The sequence below is a fragment of the Canis lupus genome, chromosome 5, assembly GCF_048164855.1.
Source record: "Canis lupus baileyi chromosome 5, mCanLup2.hap1, whole genome shotgun sequence".
In the NCBI taxonomy this organism is placed as follows: Eukaryota; Metazoa; Chordata; class Mammalia; order Carnivora; family Canidae; genus Canis; species Canis lupus.
Genome location: NC_132842.1, coordinates 57941551 through 57956749, shown reverse-complemented (window position 1 = coordinate 57956749; position 15199 = coordinate 57941551). Strand labels below are relative to the sequence as shown.

Below are 15199 nucleotides of genomic sequence, written 5' to 3'. Positions count from 1 at the left end.
GATTTTGTATTCTAGTGGGTGGGGAGACAGACAATAAACCATAAATACATATCCAAGATACCAAATAGTGATTAATGTTATAAAGAAAAGTAAAGAATAATAAAGCCAGAAAGAACAATGGAAGTGTGCTAAGTAGTTCTGTTTTGCATAGTTGTTGGGGAGGTCATCTAATTCTGAGTTACTTTGGTCGAGGCCAGTATACCGCACACAGAATACTTCTATCTCTGCCTTATAGCTACAGACTGCAATACACAGAGTAACCCTGGCTCAGACAGCAGTGCCTGTGCTTTGTGGAAGTGCCCTGAAAAACAAAGGGGTCCAGCCCTTGTTAGATGCTATTACTATGTACTTGCCTTCACCCGAAGAGCGCAACTATGAATTTTTGTAAGTATGCACGTGTTAAATTAAAATCTTACATCCTTGAAAAAACAGGCAGATAGGTCTTGTTTCACAAAGAGTAGTTGAATCATCATTTTTGAATAACATTGGCAAAGAATAAATTATAAATAATACAGAACTCTATGTTACTTGAAAGGGACATTTGTCATTATCTCTTGTAACCTGCTATGTTTACAGATAGAGGTAGAATATGTGGCTTTTTTGCTGTATAAAAGTAGAAGTGTTTACTAAGCTGTCTTATTTTTTTTACAAAACAGTATGGGGGGATGTTTGATAAATATTCTGTAACTATGTTTATACTAGATTTCAAGCTTTTTAATAAGCTCAAAATACTTTGTGGCTATAAAGAAAGGTCATCGTTTTACTTTTGTTGCTAACAGCTTTGTACTTAGTGATAAATCCTCTAAAATCTGCGTGAGCATTGTACAAAATGGCAGTTAGAAATGGGCTTTAATCCTTTAAGTAGAACATGGATCACTTTACATGTCTCTCAATTGGAGAAGCATTAATGGTAAAGTGATTATGAGCTTGGACTGTATGCTGTCTGGATTTAAATTCCAGGTCTTCCAAGTTATTTAACCTCTTACCTGTAAAATGGCAGAGAATATAACATATACAATAATATTTAATAGAAGTGTCTCACCTACTTTGAGTCATGGGCTCCTTTGAAACTGAGGAGAACAGGGAGCTTTTCCTTAGAAAAATGTGCCTGTTTGTAAAATTTGGTAATTTCATAAGGATTCGGGTTTTCTGAAACTTACTAATGCACACTAATTTAAGGACATCAATCTGTGAGAATCTTGGTCGTGTAAACAAGTTCAAGTTTATAGTGTAGATTTCTGTGGTTATGCAACTGGAGAGAAAGTGGGAAGGAGTGAAAGTAGTAATTGGAAAGTACCTACCTTATATGTATACCGTGTGCAGGCTTTTGTGAGTAGTAGTATGATGTCCCTAGGTATATTTTCTGAGGAATTAACTCTATGCATTGGAATTATTTGCAAGTAGAGGTAATATTTGTGAAAGGATCTATTATTTTAGTTTTGAGGAATAATTTAGTCCAGTGGAGGAAGGGAATTGTAGTCAGTACTGACATTATTTAATCAGTCTGAGTAGCTAAACTAGAAGATAAGAGGGAGGACATTAAGGTTAGGTTTGTACAATGATTCTGATATGATCTTCATAGAAACATGAGAAGTGTATTTTAAAGGCTTTTCTGTAATGTCTTAATTTATAGGCAGTGGTATAAGGGTGACTTATGTGCCCTGTCATTTAAAGTTCTTCATGACAAGCAGCGAGGACCACTGGTGTTTATGCGCATTTACTCTGGCACGATAAAACCCCAGTCGGCCATCTATAATATTAATGGAAACTGCACGTAAGTAGCAGCTTAGGTTATTTTGTAAAATTGTACTCATTTCTTTAAAAATTCTTTTACTAATATGAGTGATGATTTTTACAGGGAGAGAATAAGCCGTCTTCTTTTGCCATTTGCTGACCAACATATAGAAATCCCTTCACTGACCGCTGGTAATATTGCTTTGACAGTTGGCCTTAAACATGTAAGTGACCAGATGGTTTCTCCAGGAAATACTAACTTAAATGCTTAGTTGAAAGCAGATATTTTGATGTAACAAAACCCCACAATCCAAATAGCATCAGTAGGGGGATAATGAATATTGTAGGCCTAGTCATCAATGTGGCTGAATTTCATAATAGAAGGAAAGAAGATTACAGAAGACTATAAACAGTATGGAGTATATTCACATGAAGTTCAACTTCGAGTAAAATAATATACTATTCATGGTTACATACCTGTGTTATAAGTTTAATAAATATTTTGTTACTGGGTTTTCTCCTGTTTTGATCACTGCTGACAGTTTAACCTCATAACTGATCCAGATAATAACTGAAGATATTTTGCTAATGAAGGAAGGCTCCTTCCTGAGAAGAATCCTTCCTGAGGGCAAGGATTTTAGTGTCTTTTCTTTATCTTTAGTCCCTAGATCAGTGCATCACACATAGTAGGCAGTTCATAACTTTCGTCAGGTAAATGGATGAAAATAGTTGATGTATGTGTTTTTGCTAGGTTAAAACTATAAAGACATTTCATTTATATATGGATTAAATTGAATACATTTTCTCATTAAACTTTTGTATATTTGGCATTTAGGATAAACATTGTTACTTTGAACATTTTTTAATCTCTTAATGATTAATTGATGGATTCAAGATCTCTTAGTATAAAATTTCAACAGTCCAGGGCACTTGGTGGCTCAGTCAGTTAAGCATCTGCCTTTGGCTTGGGGTCATGATCCTATGGTCCTGTGATCAAGTTCCACATTGGGCTCCCTGCTTAGTGGGGAGTCTGCTTTTCCTTCTCCCCTTATCCCTTCCGCTTTCTCACGCTGTTTCTCACAAATAAATAAAAATCTTTAAAAAAAATTAATAAAATTACCACAGTCCAAATATTGGACTTTCAGCATTGAAAATATCCTCTGTCTACCCAAAGGCAGGAGCTCCATGTACATATTTGGAGTTACACAAATACATTTGAACTATTGCTTCAGTAGGAATATCTATTTTTTTTTAAGATTTTATTTATTTATTCATATAGAAAGAGAGAGAGAGAGAGAGAGGCAGAGATAGGCAGAGGGAGAAGCAGGCTCCATGCAGGGAGCCTGATGTGGGACTCGATCCCGGGTCTTCAGGATCACACCCCAGGCTATAGGCGGTGCTAAATTGCTGCGCCACTGGGGCTGCCCGGGAATATCTTTACAGAGAAGGAAACTGGCACCCAACTTTATAATATTTAAGTTTAAAAGTGAAATTACAGTTTTATTTATTTATTTATTTATTTATTTATTTATTTTTGAAATTACAGTTTTAAAAAATAACGAGTCTATTAAGAAGCTATCAATTTTGCATAGAAAATTCTGGTTTATTGCTTATTTTAGTTAATAGATTTTCTGTAAAAGAGCAAAAAATTTTTTATATTTTTTAAAGATTTTATTTTTTTATTTATTTATGAGAGACACAAAGAGAGAGGCAGAGACGTAGGCAGAGGGAGAAGCAGGCTCCATGCAGGGAGTCCAATGTGGAACTTGATCCCAGGACCCCAGGATCATGACCTGAGCTGAAGGCAGACGCTCAACCGCTGAGCCACCCAGGCGTCCCCAAAATAATTTTTTATTGGTGGGAAAACTCTAGAATGGACTTCTAGTAGAACTAGCTTATTTTGCCCTGATTGAAAATTTAGGAAGGTACATTTGTTTTACCAGATGAATTTTGGATATGGGGGGGGGGGGGGTCTGTGTGTGTGTGTGTGTGTCTGTGTGTGTGTGAGAGAGAGAGAGAGAGAGAATGTTTTATTGTTAGGATTTATTATAGCAGCATTTTGGATAGAATTTTTACTCAAATTTACCTATGCAAAGTTACAGCGAGTTTTATGAATTTGTCTCTGTTTTAAGTTCTGTTGAAAGTGTCACATGAAAATTTTTCCTGTTTGGTGAATCTTGGTGGAAGCTGAGTGCTTGCCAAGAGCTTTTTTTTTTTTTTCCAAGGCATCTTGTTTGCTTACAGACAGCCACTGGAGACACCATTGCCTCATCCAAGTCCAGTGCATTAGCTGCAGCTCGTCGAGCCGAAAGGGAAGGAGAAAAGAAGCATAGGCAAAACAGTGAGGCAGAGAGACTTTTATTGGCTGGGGTGGAGATTCCAGAACCTGTTTTCTTCTGTACCATAGAGCCTCCATCAGTGGCTAAGCAGCCAGGTACAAATAGTTTTGATGTATTAATTAGTGCTCTGATAATTTAGATAGAAATAGTTATGTTATATCCTCAAAAGGTTTCTTACATGATTGAGTTCAATTTTATCAGAATTTATGGATAAGTATTACTTGTGATTAGTCTCATTTATTATTTAAGATGCTTTGATTTTTACAAACTTATTTATTTTCTTAGATATTGGCCATTTTTTGCATATCCTGTTTTTCCTTACTCTTGTTCTTGTGGTACTGTCTGTGGCATTATAAGTAACCAGCGTCGGGACTGCCTTTCCAGTTATATTAATAGACAGTTACCAATTTATAACTGATTCATTTTCTCATCACCATTTATAAAATACTCCTTTTCCTTTCTTCCTCACCCAACCTTTAGAACTCAGTGAAGATATTACATACTCTGGTTAAAGTTGTTTGACCTTTTTGAGTGTTGTGTACTTCATTCTTTAGCCTGTTTCCTCAGAAATCTTCAATGGCTCCTCATTATTTACAGCACAAATTCAGACTCCTTAATATGGTATATAAATATGATTTCAGCTGTATTATTTCCACTTAGCTTTGGCTACATATTACAGAAGCCCCCCAAATAACAGATATTTTAATGAAAAGTTTATTTCTCTCCCTTGTAAAATATGACTTGAGTTGGTAGCCCAGGGTCAGAGGGTGGCTCTACCAGGTCACTAGGCACCCAGCCTCCAGTTTTTCCGCCTTGACTCTGAGTGCATAGCTCCAGTCCTTAGTTACAGCACAATGGCTACTAGAGCCTTTGGCATCACAGAGTAGTTCCTGACGGAGGAATGGAGTAAGGAGGAAGAAGATGTGTTCCTTTTAAGATTCCTTCTTGAGTACTGAGGACGAAAGAAAGGGGAAGATCCTTAGCCAAATTAGGGGTTCTAGTTCCTCACCTGTGGAACTGGAGTTCACATGAAAGAAGTCTGAGTACTGGTCTAGGACAGCCCCCTAAATACTGGAGGAAGCTAAGTCTCTGCTTCTCTAGTTGGCAAAGAAATCGCAATTAAGCTAAAACAAGTGTAGCAGCAGTTTTCTTGTCACCTTAAAATGCCATGAGGTCAACTAAGTGTAGTCTTGACTCCAGTGGAGGAGGATCAGACTGCCCATTTACATTAGACCCCAAACAAGATATCTGAGTTTTTAAAAATATGTTTGAAAGTCACTTCAAACATAATGTGAGCACATGAATTCAAATTGTGGGATTGAGGTTAAATTATACCGGCCAACTTTAAATTTCCTGCCTCAGCTTTAACTCCTTGAGGAGAAGTTTGGTGTCCAAACTAAGTCTCCAGGCATTAGCTTAGAGGTCCCAAGCCCCACTGGGCAGGGGATGTCCTAGAGTCCTCCTTAGACTTCTTTCAAACAGATCTCCACATTCTTTTTTCTGGCCCTCCATTGTATTTAACCCATAATCGTGTTTTTAGCACTTGACACCCTGTTTTCATCTCAATACACTCCTGAAGGATAGATTTATAAGTGTTTTTGAATGAATTTATTTATAATAAATTTTCTGTGTTTTCATTCCAAAAGCTACAGTGTCATAAGCTTGCTTTCTTTCTTTGAAAATCTGAAGATAAGATACTATCTAAAATAATGCCCCTTAACTTTAACGTATATAATACATCTCTTGGAATTCTTGTTAAGTGCAGACTCTGATTCAGTCTGGAACCTGAGATTTGTATTTCTAACAGGCTCCCGGTGATGCCGGTGTTGCTGGTCCTTGGACCCGACTAGAGGATGTCAGGAGTCTAGAAGAGCACGATGCAATAGAAATACAATATCCACTTTAACCTAAAATTGTCTTAGAGCCACATAAAAAAAAAGTTAAACTGGCAAAATTAATTTTGATAATGTATTTTATTTAACTCAGTTTATCAAAAACAGTACCATTTCAACATGTAATCAACATAAATTAATGAGATATTTTACTTTCTTTTCATATTAAGTCTTTGAAACCTAGTGTGTATTTTATACATAGAGCACATGTCAGTTTGTACTGGTAATATCCTAATGAGTCGGCTATTGACTACTACTTGGACAGTGCATGTCCAGAAGTTTGTATTCCTGCTTTATGTCCCTAAAACCACTTTAAATGTGTGGCTGATGAGGTTGGTTCTTTAATCCATTGCTCAACTCTTCAGCCACATTTTATGTCTGTGAAACTTCTAACATCTCTTGTAAAGAGGGACAATACATTTAACAGTTAGTTGATTGTATTTAAATGTCATATGACTTCAGAGCCCATATTTAATGTAAATAGTCTTATTTCCTCTTTGGGTGCGATAATTCAGCATAGAATGATCATATTAGCATTTCTTTCTTCAGTTTAATTTAGTTTCCTTTTGTCAGTTTCTCAATATTGCTTCTGTTTCTGAAGGCATTTTGCTCTTTTGTCAGCTCCTAGATTGATCTATGGTTACTGTCCAAATTAAAACTCTTCAGTGGCTTCCCAGTGTCAATACAGACTCTTCACCTCAGCTTATGAAACCTTATGTGATATGATTCCTGGCACACCTTCACCACCTCATCTGATGCTGCTCCCCCTTTTACCCACTAATATCCAGCTACTCTGGCTATATCTTGTTATTTTTCCTTTAGCAGTCTGTGTCTGGTATTCTTTTTCTTCAGGATTTTTTGTGCCCTCATTTAAGTTATCTTGGAGAGGCCTTTTGCAAATCATTCATTCTCAGATAACCTCCTATCACTATCTTACTATCTTCTTTTGTTCTCTATAAAGCATTTATAACCATTTGAATTCTTTTTTTTCAAAGTTTGTTTGCTAGTTCATTCTTTCCCCCTTTAATACTTATTTTACATTATTTAAAAAATGAATTGTAGAGATAACAGTTACCGTTTATGCTCTAGATTTGGATTATGCATTGAAATGCCTTCAGCGTGAAGATCCCAGTTTGAAAGTGAAGCTAGATCCTGACTCTGGACAGGTACACATTTTATTAATTAATCCCAGAAATCCTTCAATAATAGCATTTGTGTGTGTGTATGTTTGTGTGTTTAAATGCATAGATCTAAAAGAGCTTGATTTGGGCCTCTGAAAGAAAAAATTTCTCTCATAATACAAATTTCTGATGAGAACATTGACTGTCAAGCTGTTAGTTTCTCAATACAATTACTTACACTTCACTTTTGTAAACCACTCTTTATCATTTCAGCTTTCCAGAAGACAACCTTTTGTGAAATTTTGAAATAAGGTTCAGCCCCAAGACAAAGCCTTGAGCCTTTAATGCTAAGGCTTATAGACTCAGCATACAAAAGGGAGGGTGCACAGGTGCTTTTAATGTCACTGTGGGGGAGCAGTGACTGCTTACACCCTAACAGAGTGGGAGGAAGTAAAGCTAAAGTAGGTGGTATGAAGTTTGTGTATGTTATATTACAGTAGAAGGACACATGTTCCATTCTTCATCTTTTAAGAAGGCTGGGTAAATTGTATATAAAATTTTAGAGAAAGTTTCTTTAAAAGATTATACATTTGTCTTTACAGATAAATTGATTTAGTTAATCTGAAAAACCGAGATATTTTATTTCCTAAATGCCAGCTAAATGAGGTAGTGATTTATTAATACTGTAGGATAAAACAAGCAGTTAAAATGAACTTTTTATTTGAAAGAATTTTCATTTAAAAAATGCCAATATTGGGACACTGGGTTGCTTAGCAGTTGAGTGTCTGCCTTTGGCTCAGGGTGGGATCGAGTCCCACATTGGGCTCCCTGCAGGGAGCCTGCTCTCCCTCTGCCTGTGTCTCTGCCTCTCTGTGTCTCTCATGAATAAAGCAATAAAAATAATTAAAAAGTTAAAAATGCCAATATATATATTTTTAATAGCAAATAACACACAAGGATACAAAGTACAAAATTAAAGTTTCCCTTTTTTTTTCATTGTCTTTTACACAGGTGACCACTGAAAATGTGAATAACTTTTCACACTACCAGATGTCTTATGTTTTAAAGCACAATATGTTTTTGCCATATATATTCATATATATATATGATATATACACACACAAATATTCTAACAAGTCATTCTATTTGTATTCTACAACTTATTTTTCACAAATAATCCAATTCTATAACTTTATATTAAAGTACAAAAATTTTACACAAAATAATCCTCTCCTCTTTCTTTTGTTCCTTACATTTATAGTTCTAGTGTAGCAAAAATATAAAATTAGAACCAGCCAAAGGAAGAGACAAATAGGGCAAAATCTGGGAGGATGCTAAATGCATATCTTCATTCATCTTCAGGGATGTGTTAACCCCCCCCCCCCCTTTTTTTTAAATTTTATTTATTTATTCATGAGAGACAGAAAGAGAGAGAGAGAGGCAGAGACACAGGCAGAGGGAGAAGCAGGCTCCATGCAGGGAGCTGGATGCGGGACTCGATCCCAGGTCTCCAGGATCAGGCCCTGGACTGAAGGTGGCGCTAAACCGCTGGGCCACCCAGGCTGCCCAACCCTTTTTTTAAAGAGTATTGCCAACCAGGGAGGCTCACCCCAGCCCTGTTCAGAGTTCTTACTAAGGCTTGATACACACTGCTAATGTGGTTGACCTGTAGTTACTAGTAAATCCTCTAAGTTGAGACTACACTACCTTTACTCTCCAGGTTAGAACTGATAGGGGCTGTTTCAAAGCCTACATCATAAATCTGGTGGGCGTAGCCTCCAGACAAGCAAAGACACTTTTGTCGGGCAGCATCCTGGCCTAGAGATAATGTACCTGAGAGAGTAGCTGAGAGAAAGGACCATATCTCTCTTTGGGTGAGGTTAATTCTACACTACATAGGTGGCATAGGAGTTAGATTGAGCAGCTATGGGTCCCTTGCACTACACTGTTTCTCATACACAAAGATATTCTTAAGGAATAACCATTGTTCTACAGAAATTTTCTAAAAAGCATGTCTTAATTGGTTTTGATAGAGATTTGACTTGTTCTAACAAAGGCCCTAAATATAACGCTGGTTCAAAGAAGATAAAAGTCAGTTTCTTTGTTGAATAAAGGTCCAAGCTAGCCTGAAAGATTTGACTGCTCACAAAACTGTAAGGTGCCCAGGGTGATTGGAAAATGCCCATGTTGTTGGGAATGTTTGGGGAAAAGGTTATCCTATCCTCCAGTTAACAAGATGCTGCCCTCATCTGCATTGCTCAAGGCAGTTTCCTACATCTTTAGTAAGAAAAGGACTTGGGACGCCTGGGTGGCCTAGCAGTTGAGCGTCTGCCTTTGGCCCAGCGGTATGATCCTGGGGGTCCTGGGATGGAGTCCCTCATCAAGCCTGCTTCTCCCTCTGCCTACGTCTCTGCTTCTCTCTCTGTGTCTCTCATGAATAAATGAATAAAAACTTTAAAAAAAGAAAAGAAAAGAGCTTTATTATTTCTTTAAAGGGATAGCCAGAGGTTGCCTGCATCAGTTATACTCATGTCGCATTGACTAGAACCAAGTTATATGGTTGGGGAGTATAGTACTAGCTAGATCCTACTTGCCTGATTAAGCTACCATGTAATAAGGACAGAATAGCACCAATTCACTTTTTATTTTTATTTTTTAATTTTTTTTTTTTTTTTAATTTTTATTTATTTATGATAGTCACAGAGAGAGAGAGAGAGAGGCAGAGACACAGGCAGAGGGAGAAGCAGGCTCCATGCACTGGGAGCCTGATGTGGGATTCGATCCTGGGTCTCCAGGATCGCGCCCTGGGCCAAAGGCAGGCGCCAAACCGCTGCGCCACCCAGGGATCCCTATTTTTTAATTTTTTAAAAAGATTTTGTTTATTCATGAGAGACAGAGGCAGAGACAGGTAGAGGGAGAAGCAGGCTCCATGCAGGGAGCCTGATGTGTGGGACTCGATCCTAGGTTTCCAGGATTACGCCCTGGGCCGAAGTCGGCGCTAAACTGCTGAGTACCCAGGCTCCCCCCAATTCACTTTTTAATTTTTTTGTTTCTTTTTTTAACTGAGATTTATGCCCAACATGGGACTTGAACTCACAACTCTGAGATCAAGAGTTGCATGCTCTATTGACTAAGCCAGCCAGGTACCCAGCAATTAATTCCCTTTTAATTGACTTCTTCCACTCAGAAAAGTTAAACTGTTTTGAGGAGGAGCCAAAAAAATTTGCAAAGAAACTTAGTTTCTAATTATCAAAAAATAGCATTGATATCATACCTTTATATAGTATTCTATGATAAACATAATTTTTTGATTTTGGTTTTATTTTCTTTCTCTTTTAACCAGACCATCCTATGTGGTATGGGGGAGTTACATATTGAGATTATTCATGACCGAATCAAGAGGGAATATGGACTGGAAACCTATTTAGGGCCTCTCCAGGTAGCATACCGAGAAACCATCCTAAATGTAGTTCATGCCACAGGTAAAAAATAAAACATTTAGACTTTGCTATTTCTCTCTCTCTCTCTCTCTCTCTCTCTCTGTCTCTGTCTCTGTCTCCGTCTTTCCAGGATCTGTTTTCTGAAAGCAGGGTTCACATTCACTAGTATCTTGCATCCTTGGGGATAGGTTTTATATGTTTTCTTGTTTTTTTAGGATTTTGTTCTGCTTTGTTTTAACCCAGCTCTCTTCCTTTACCACTCATTACATCAAGCAAATGATAAGCCTCATCAAAGAAGTACGCTTTTCAGTGGTGGTCTTGGGGTAGAATAAGCCCTTGGTGCAGGTGGCTCATGCTAATACTCAATACCAGAATGAGTATAAGAACTTGAAGTCCCTGTGTTATTTTTACTCTACCACTAGAGTGGAAAATAATATCATCTGTTGCTGGTGATGTTCTTGAGAAAGTACAGTTTTATATTTCTGTCCCAAAATTTAAGAATTCTTGTTTTTTCTGTATATGGTAGTTTCAGTTTGGTTTTCTTAAGCACAGAAACATGACAGTCATGCTTGCTCATCCCCCAAGGAGTAAACCTGGATAGATTTCTGGGGGGGAAAAAAAAAGATACTAAGGATAACTAGGAAAAAAAAAGGATAACTAGATGGAAGTCAGTGATTTATTAGGAAAAAAAAAAAAAGGCTGGGTGGTTACTTCTCAGTAAAACTTGAAAAATTAAACAAGCAGAATGTAGGAGCAAATGATCTGAGGATTTCTGTTTTTGGATTTTTTATTTGGAAAAACTAAAATGCTGGAAAAATATAAATCTTTAGTTTTTAAAATTTTCTCAGTGTGTACAAGTTGGGGATTTGGAGGCAGAGAGAGAGAACTTTTTTTTAAAATTTTTTTTTTTGAGTTCAATTTGCCAACATATAGCATAACACCCAGTGCTCATCCCACCAAATGCCCCCCTCAGTGCCCATCACCCAGTCACCCCAACCCCCTGCCCACCTCTGCTTCCACTACCCCTTGTTTATTTCCCAGAATTAGGTGTCTGTCATGTTTTGTCACCCTCACTGCTATTTTCACTCATTTTTGAGAGAGAGAGAATCTTAAGCAGACTCCACGAGCAGCACAAAGTCCGACGCACAGCTTGATCTCATGATTCTGAGATCATGACCTGACCCAAAATCAAGAGTCAGCTGCTTAGCCTACTAAGCCACCTATATGCCCCTAAATAACATCTTTTAATTAATGTCTGAACTGGTTAGAACATGATAGAAGTTTCCAGAAGTCAGAAAGGAAGCTGGAGCAGGAATCTCAGAAAAGAAGTCTGCACCAAAGCTACTGGCTATTCTGGAGGTATCTGTAGTAGTTATCTCTTACCTAATACTTGAAGGTCACGTGATCATGCAAATAATGAACTACTAGGAGAGTCTCCATAAAAGAAGAGGACAAGGAAACTTGTTTATATCTGGGGGCAAGAGTCAAAATTTCTAAGAATTTGTAATCATTGGCTTCTGATAGGGTTTTTAGTCTAAATTCATAAGAACCAGGTTTTGGAAGAAAAACTCTAGAGAAGAATTTAGTATAAAGTGCTAATGGAGGGGCAGCCCGGGTGGCTCAGCGTTTTAGTGCCTCCTCAACCCAGGGCCTGATCTTGGAGACCTGGGAGACCCGAGATCGAGTCCCACGTCAGGCTCCCTGCATGGAGCCTGCTTCTCCTTCTGCCTGTGTCTCTGCCTCTCTCTCTCTCCCTCTGTGTCTGTCATGAATAAATAAATAAAATCTTTAAAAAAAAAAAAAGTGCTAATGGAGGGCAGCCTTGGGTGGCTTAGCGGTTTAGTACCACGTTGGCCCAGGGCGTGATCCTGTAGACCTGGGATCGAGTCCTGTGTTGGGGTCCCTGCATGGAACCTGCTTCTTTCTCTGCCTGTGTCTCTGCCTCTCTCTCTCTCTCTCCTCTCTGTCTCTCTGTCTCTCTCATAAATAAATAAAATCTTTAAAAAATAATAAAGTGCTAATGGAAAAAACAGAGATAAATGTATCTTTAACCCATTCTGCAAAGAAAATCCCACAGATAAAGGAGTATTAATTTACAATTCAAAAAATATTTTAAAATTACAATATCATGAGAAAAGGCAGTGAGCATAAAAGCAGTAGAAACATCAGTCAGAACAGTTAAGGCTTCTCATATTGGAATTATTGGATGCAGAATATAAAAGAAGGATATTTATTTTTGAAGAAATAAAAGATAAAACCTATTAGGAACAAGAGACCATTGGAATAAGCAATAGAACGTTATGGTGTATTAAAAAGAAAGGAAATGCTCAATATCGGTGGGGACAGGTCATAAGCATACAGGAACCAACTTGAAGAGGCTCTACTGGCCATATTTGAATGAACTAGAATAGCATTTAAGTCTAATAGGTATAGGCCATTGAGACAAAGTAGGGATTCGTGAGTCCCCTACTAACAATAGATAAACAAATGGGAAAGAAGAGGGGATTCTTCCTTAGAGTGGAATGCCAACTGCTGACTCTTAGATGCTAAGACAGGAGGGTTGGAGTGGGAAAATAGTCATTTTGTAGTTACTGTGATTGTTTAATATTGGGTATCTTGTTGAGGAGCACCATATCTTTGCATAGTCTTTGAAGTGTCTCCGCACAGAGTGCTTATTAGTTGCAAGGTAAAAAAAACCACTAAGTAGATGCTGTAGTAATATGATGCATCACTAATGAGGGGCAGGTTGGCATTGTGTACATCCACAAAATTTTTAAAAGTTAAAAGTTACAACAAAAGTTAAAAGACCAAGTTAAATGGACAACCATAGTATTCATTGATAAGAAGACTAAATATTGTGAAGCCACCAAGTTTACCCAAAGAAGTGTATCAGACATGAGTATATATTATAAAACCACAGTGGTTATGATACTAATTAAGCTAGAAACAGACAAATAGACCATTGGAACACACCAGAAAACCTAGAAGCAGACTACTACATATTTGGAAATTTAATTTATGCCAGAGTGTTATTACAGTCGGCAAAGGATGGATTGACTATTCAATAAATGGGCCTGTGATAATTATCCATATGGAAAGAGATTTAATTAGATTCCTACCCCATGCCATAACCAAAAATCACTTCCAACTGAATCAGAAAACTTAAACGTGGGGGTGCCTGGCTGGCTCAGCCAATAAAGTGTATGACTCTTGAGTTCAGGATTGTGAATTTGAGCCCCACATCAGGTGTAGAGATTATTTAAGAAGTAAAATATTTTAAAAACCTAAACATGAAAGAAGAATTGCAAATTTTCCTTATATAGCACAAAAGTATAAAGAAAAAGAAATGCTAATATATGAAAAACAGCAAACCCCAAAATTTTATGAAAGGCAGACCTTCAAATTTTGAAAGTAAGTACAGAATTATCTTACTAACCAGGTTAGGGTAGGACTTCCATAACACCAGAAGTTGAAACTCTGAACCCATCTATATGCTGCCTACAAGAGGCTCATTTCAGACAGACACCTGCAGATTGAAAGTGAATGGAGGGTCCCAGGTGGCTCAGTCAAGTGTCTGCTTTGGTGCCTTTGGCTCAGGCATGATCCCAGAGTTCTGGGATCAAGCCCTGCATTGGGCTCCCTAGTCAGCGGGGAGCCTGCTTCTCCCTCTGCCCTTCCCACCCGCTTGTTCTCTCTCTCTCTCTCTCTCTCTCTCTCTCAATAAACAAAAAAACAAATAAAATCTTAAAAAAATGTGAAGCAAAAGAAGTTGCAGGGTACATAATAGAATAGCAAATTCAAAACAACAGAGTGAACTGTATTGTTGAGGAATGCATGCATATGTGGTATGACTGGAAAATCAGGGATGATTGTATCATGATAGTGGTTGCTTTGGAAGGCTTGTAGGTTTCTGGTAATGGTCTATTTCTGAGTAGTCCTAGGTTTCATAAATATTCCCTTTATTTTTAGCTTATGCATATATTTATATATTTTTAAGTAAAAAATATTTCATAATATAGAAATAAGCTTAAAAAGGAATTATAAAGAGGAATTGTAGGTTATAATTCTTAGTTTGAATTTGGGCTATGTGTCGTTCTGTTACACAGTCCCTCACGTAAATACAGCATAGTTTTGGTGACAACTATAGGTTGTTAGCAAATGAGAGATACTTTAAAAAAAAGTCACTAGTTTTGAGAAAAATCATAATGCATAAAACATTACTGGAAGAGGGGACCCCTGGGTTGCTCAGTGGTTTAGAGGCTTGTCTTTGTCCCGGGGCGTGATCCTGGAGTCCCGGGATCGAGTCCCGCATCAGGCTCCATGCATGGAGCCTGCTTCTCCCTCTGCCTGTGTTTCTGTCTCTCTGTCTCTGTGTCTTGTGAATGAATAAATGAAATCTTAAAAAAACATTACTGGAAGAATATGGAATTTAGCAGTTTGTGGGGTGAGAGGGTTAAAAAAGCCTTTTAATTTTCATTCGATAACCTTTTGTACTCTAAATGTTTTACTGTTAAATAACAGTTTTGCAATTAAAAGAATTTCAGTCATGTAAGATATTTCAGAAAGTTTAAATGTGTCATCTGCATATCAAAACTCTGAGATCTTCTTCCATAACACATCTTAACACTGAAGTAACATTAATGAGTGATTCATAGCTGGCTTTTAACATTGGT

The 15199-nt window shown here is 37.5% G+C and overlaps 1 protein-coding gene across 7 annotated transcripts in view; it reads left to right on the top strand.

Moving 5' to 3' along the window:
* GFM2 (GTP dependent ribosome recycling factor mitochondrial 2) overlaps window positions 1-15199 on the top strand; it is a 61664-nt gene that overhangs the window by 37899 nt on the left and 8566 nt on the right. For 6 of the 7 annotated variants that reach the window (XM_072826821.1, XM_072826819.1, XM_072826820.1 and 3 more), the window contains 6 exons: window positions 236-384; window positions 1634-1774; window positions 1859-1958; window positions 3979-4168; window positions 7055-7131; window positions 10430-10568. In XM_072826821.1, the coding sequence (XP_072682922.1) occupies window positions 236-384; window positions 1634-1774; window positions 1859-1958; window positions 3979-4168; window positions 7055-7131; window positions 10430-10568 (796 nt within the window). The remainder of the gene's footprint in view (window positions 1-235; window positions 385-1633; window positions 1775-1858; window positions 1959-3978; window positions 4169-7054; window positions 7132-10429; window positions 10569-15199) is intronic. The other variant, XR_012031377.1, reaches the window with a different exon arrangement.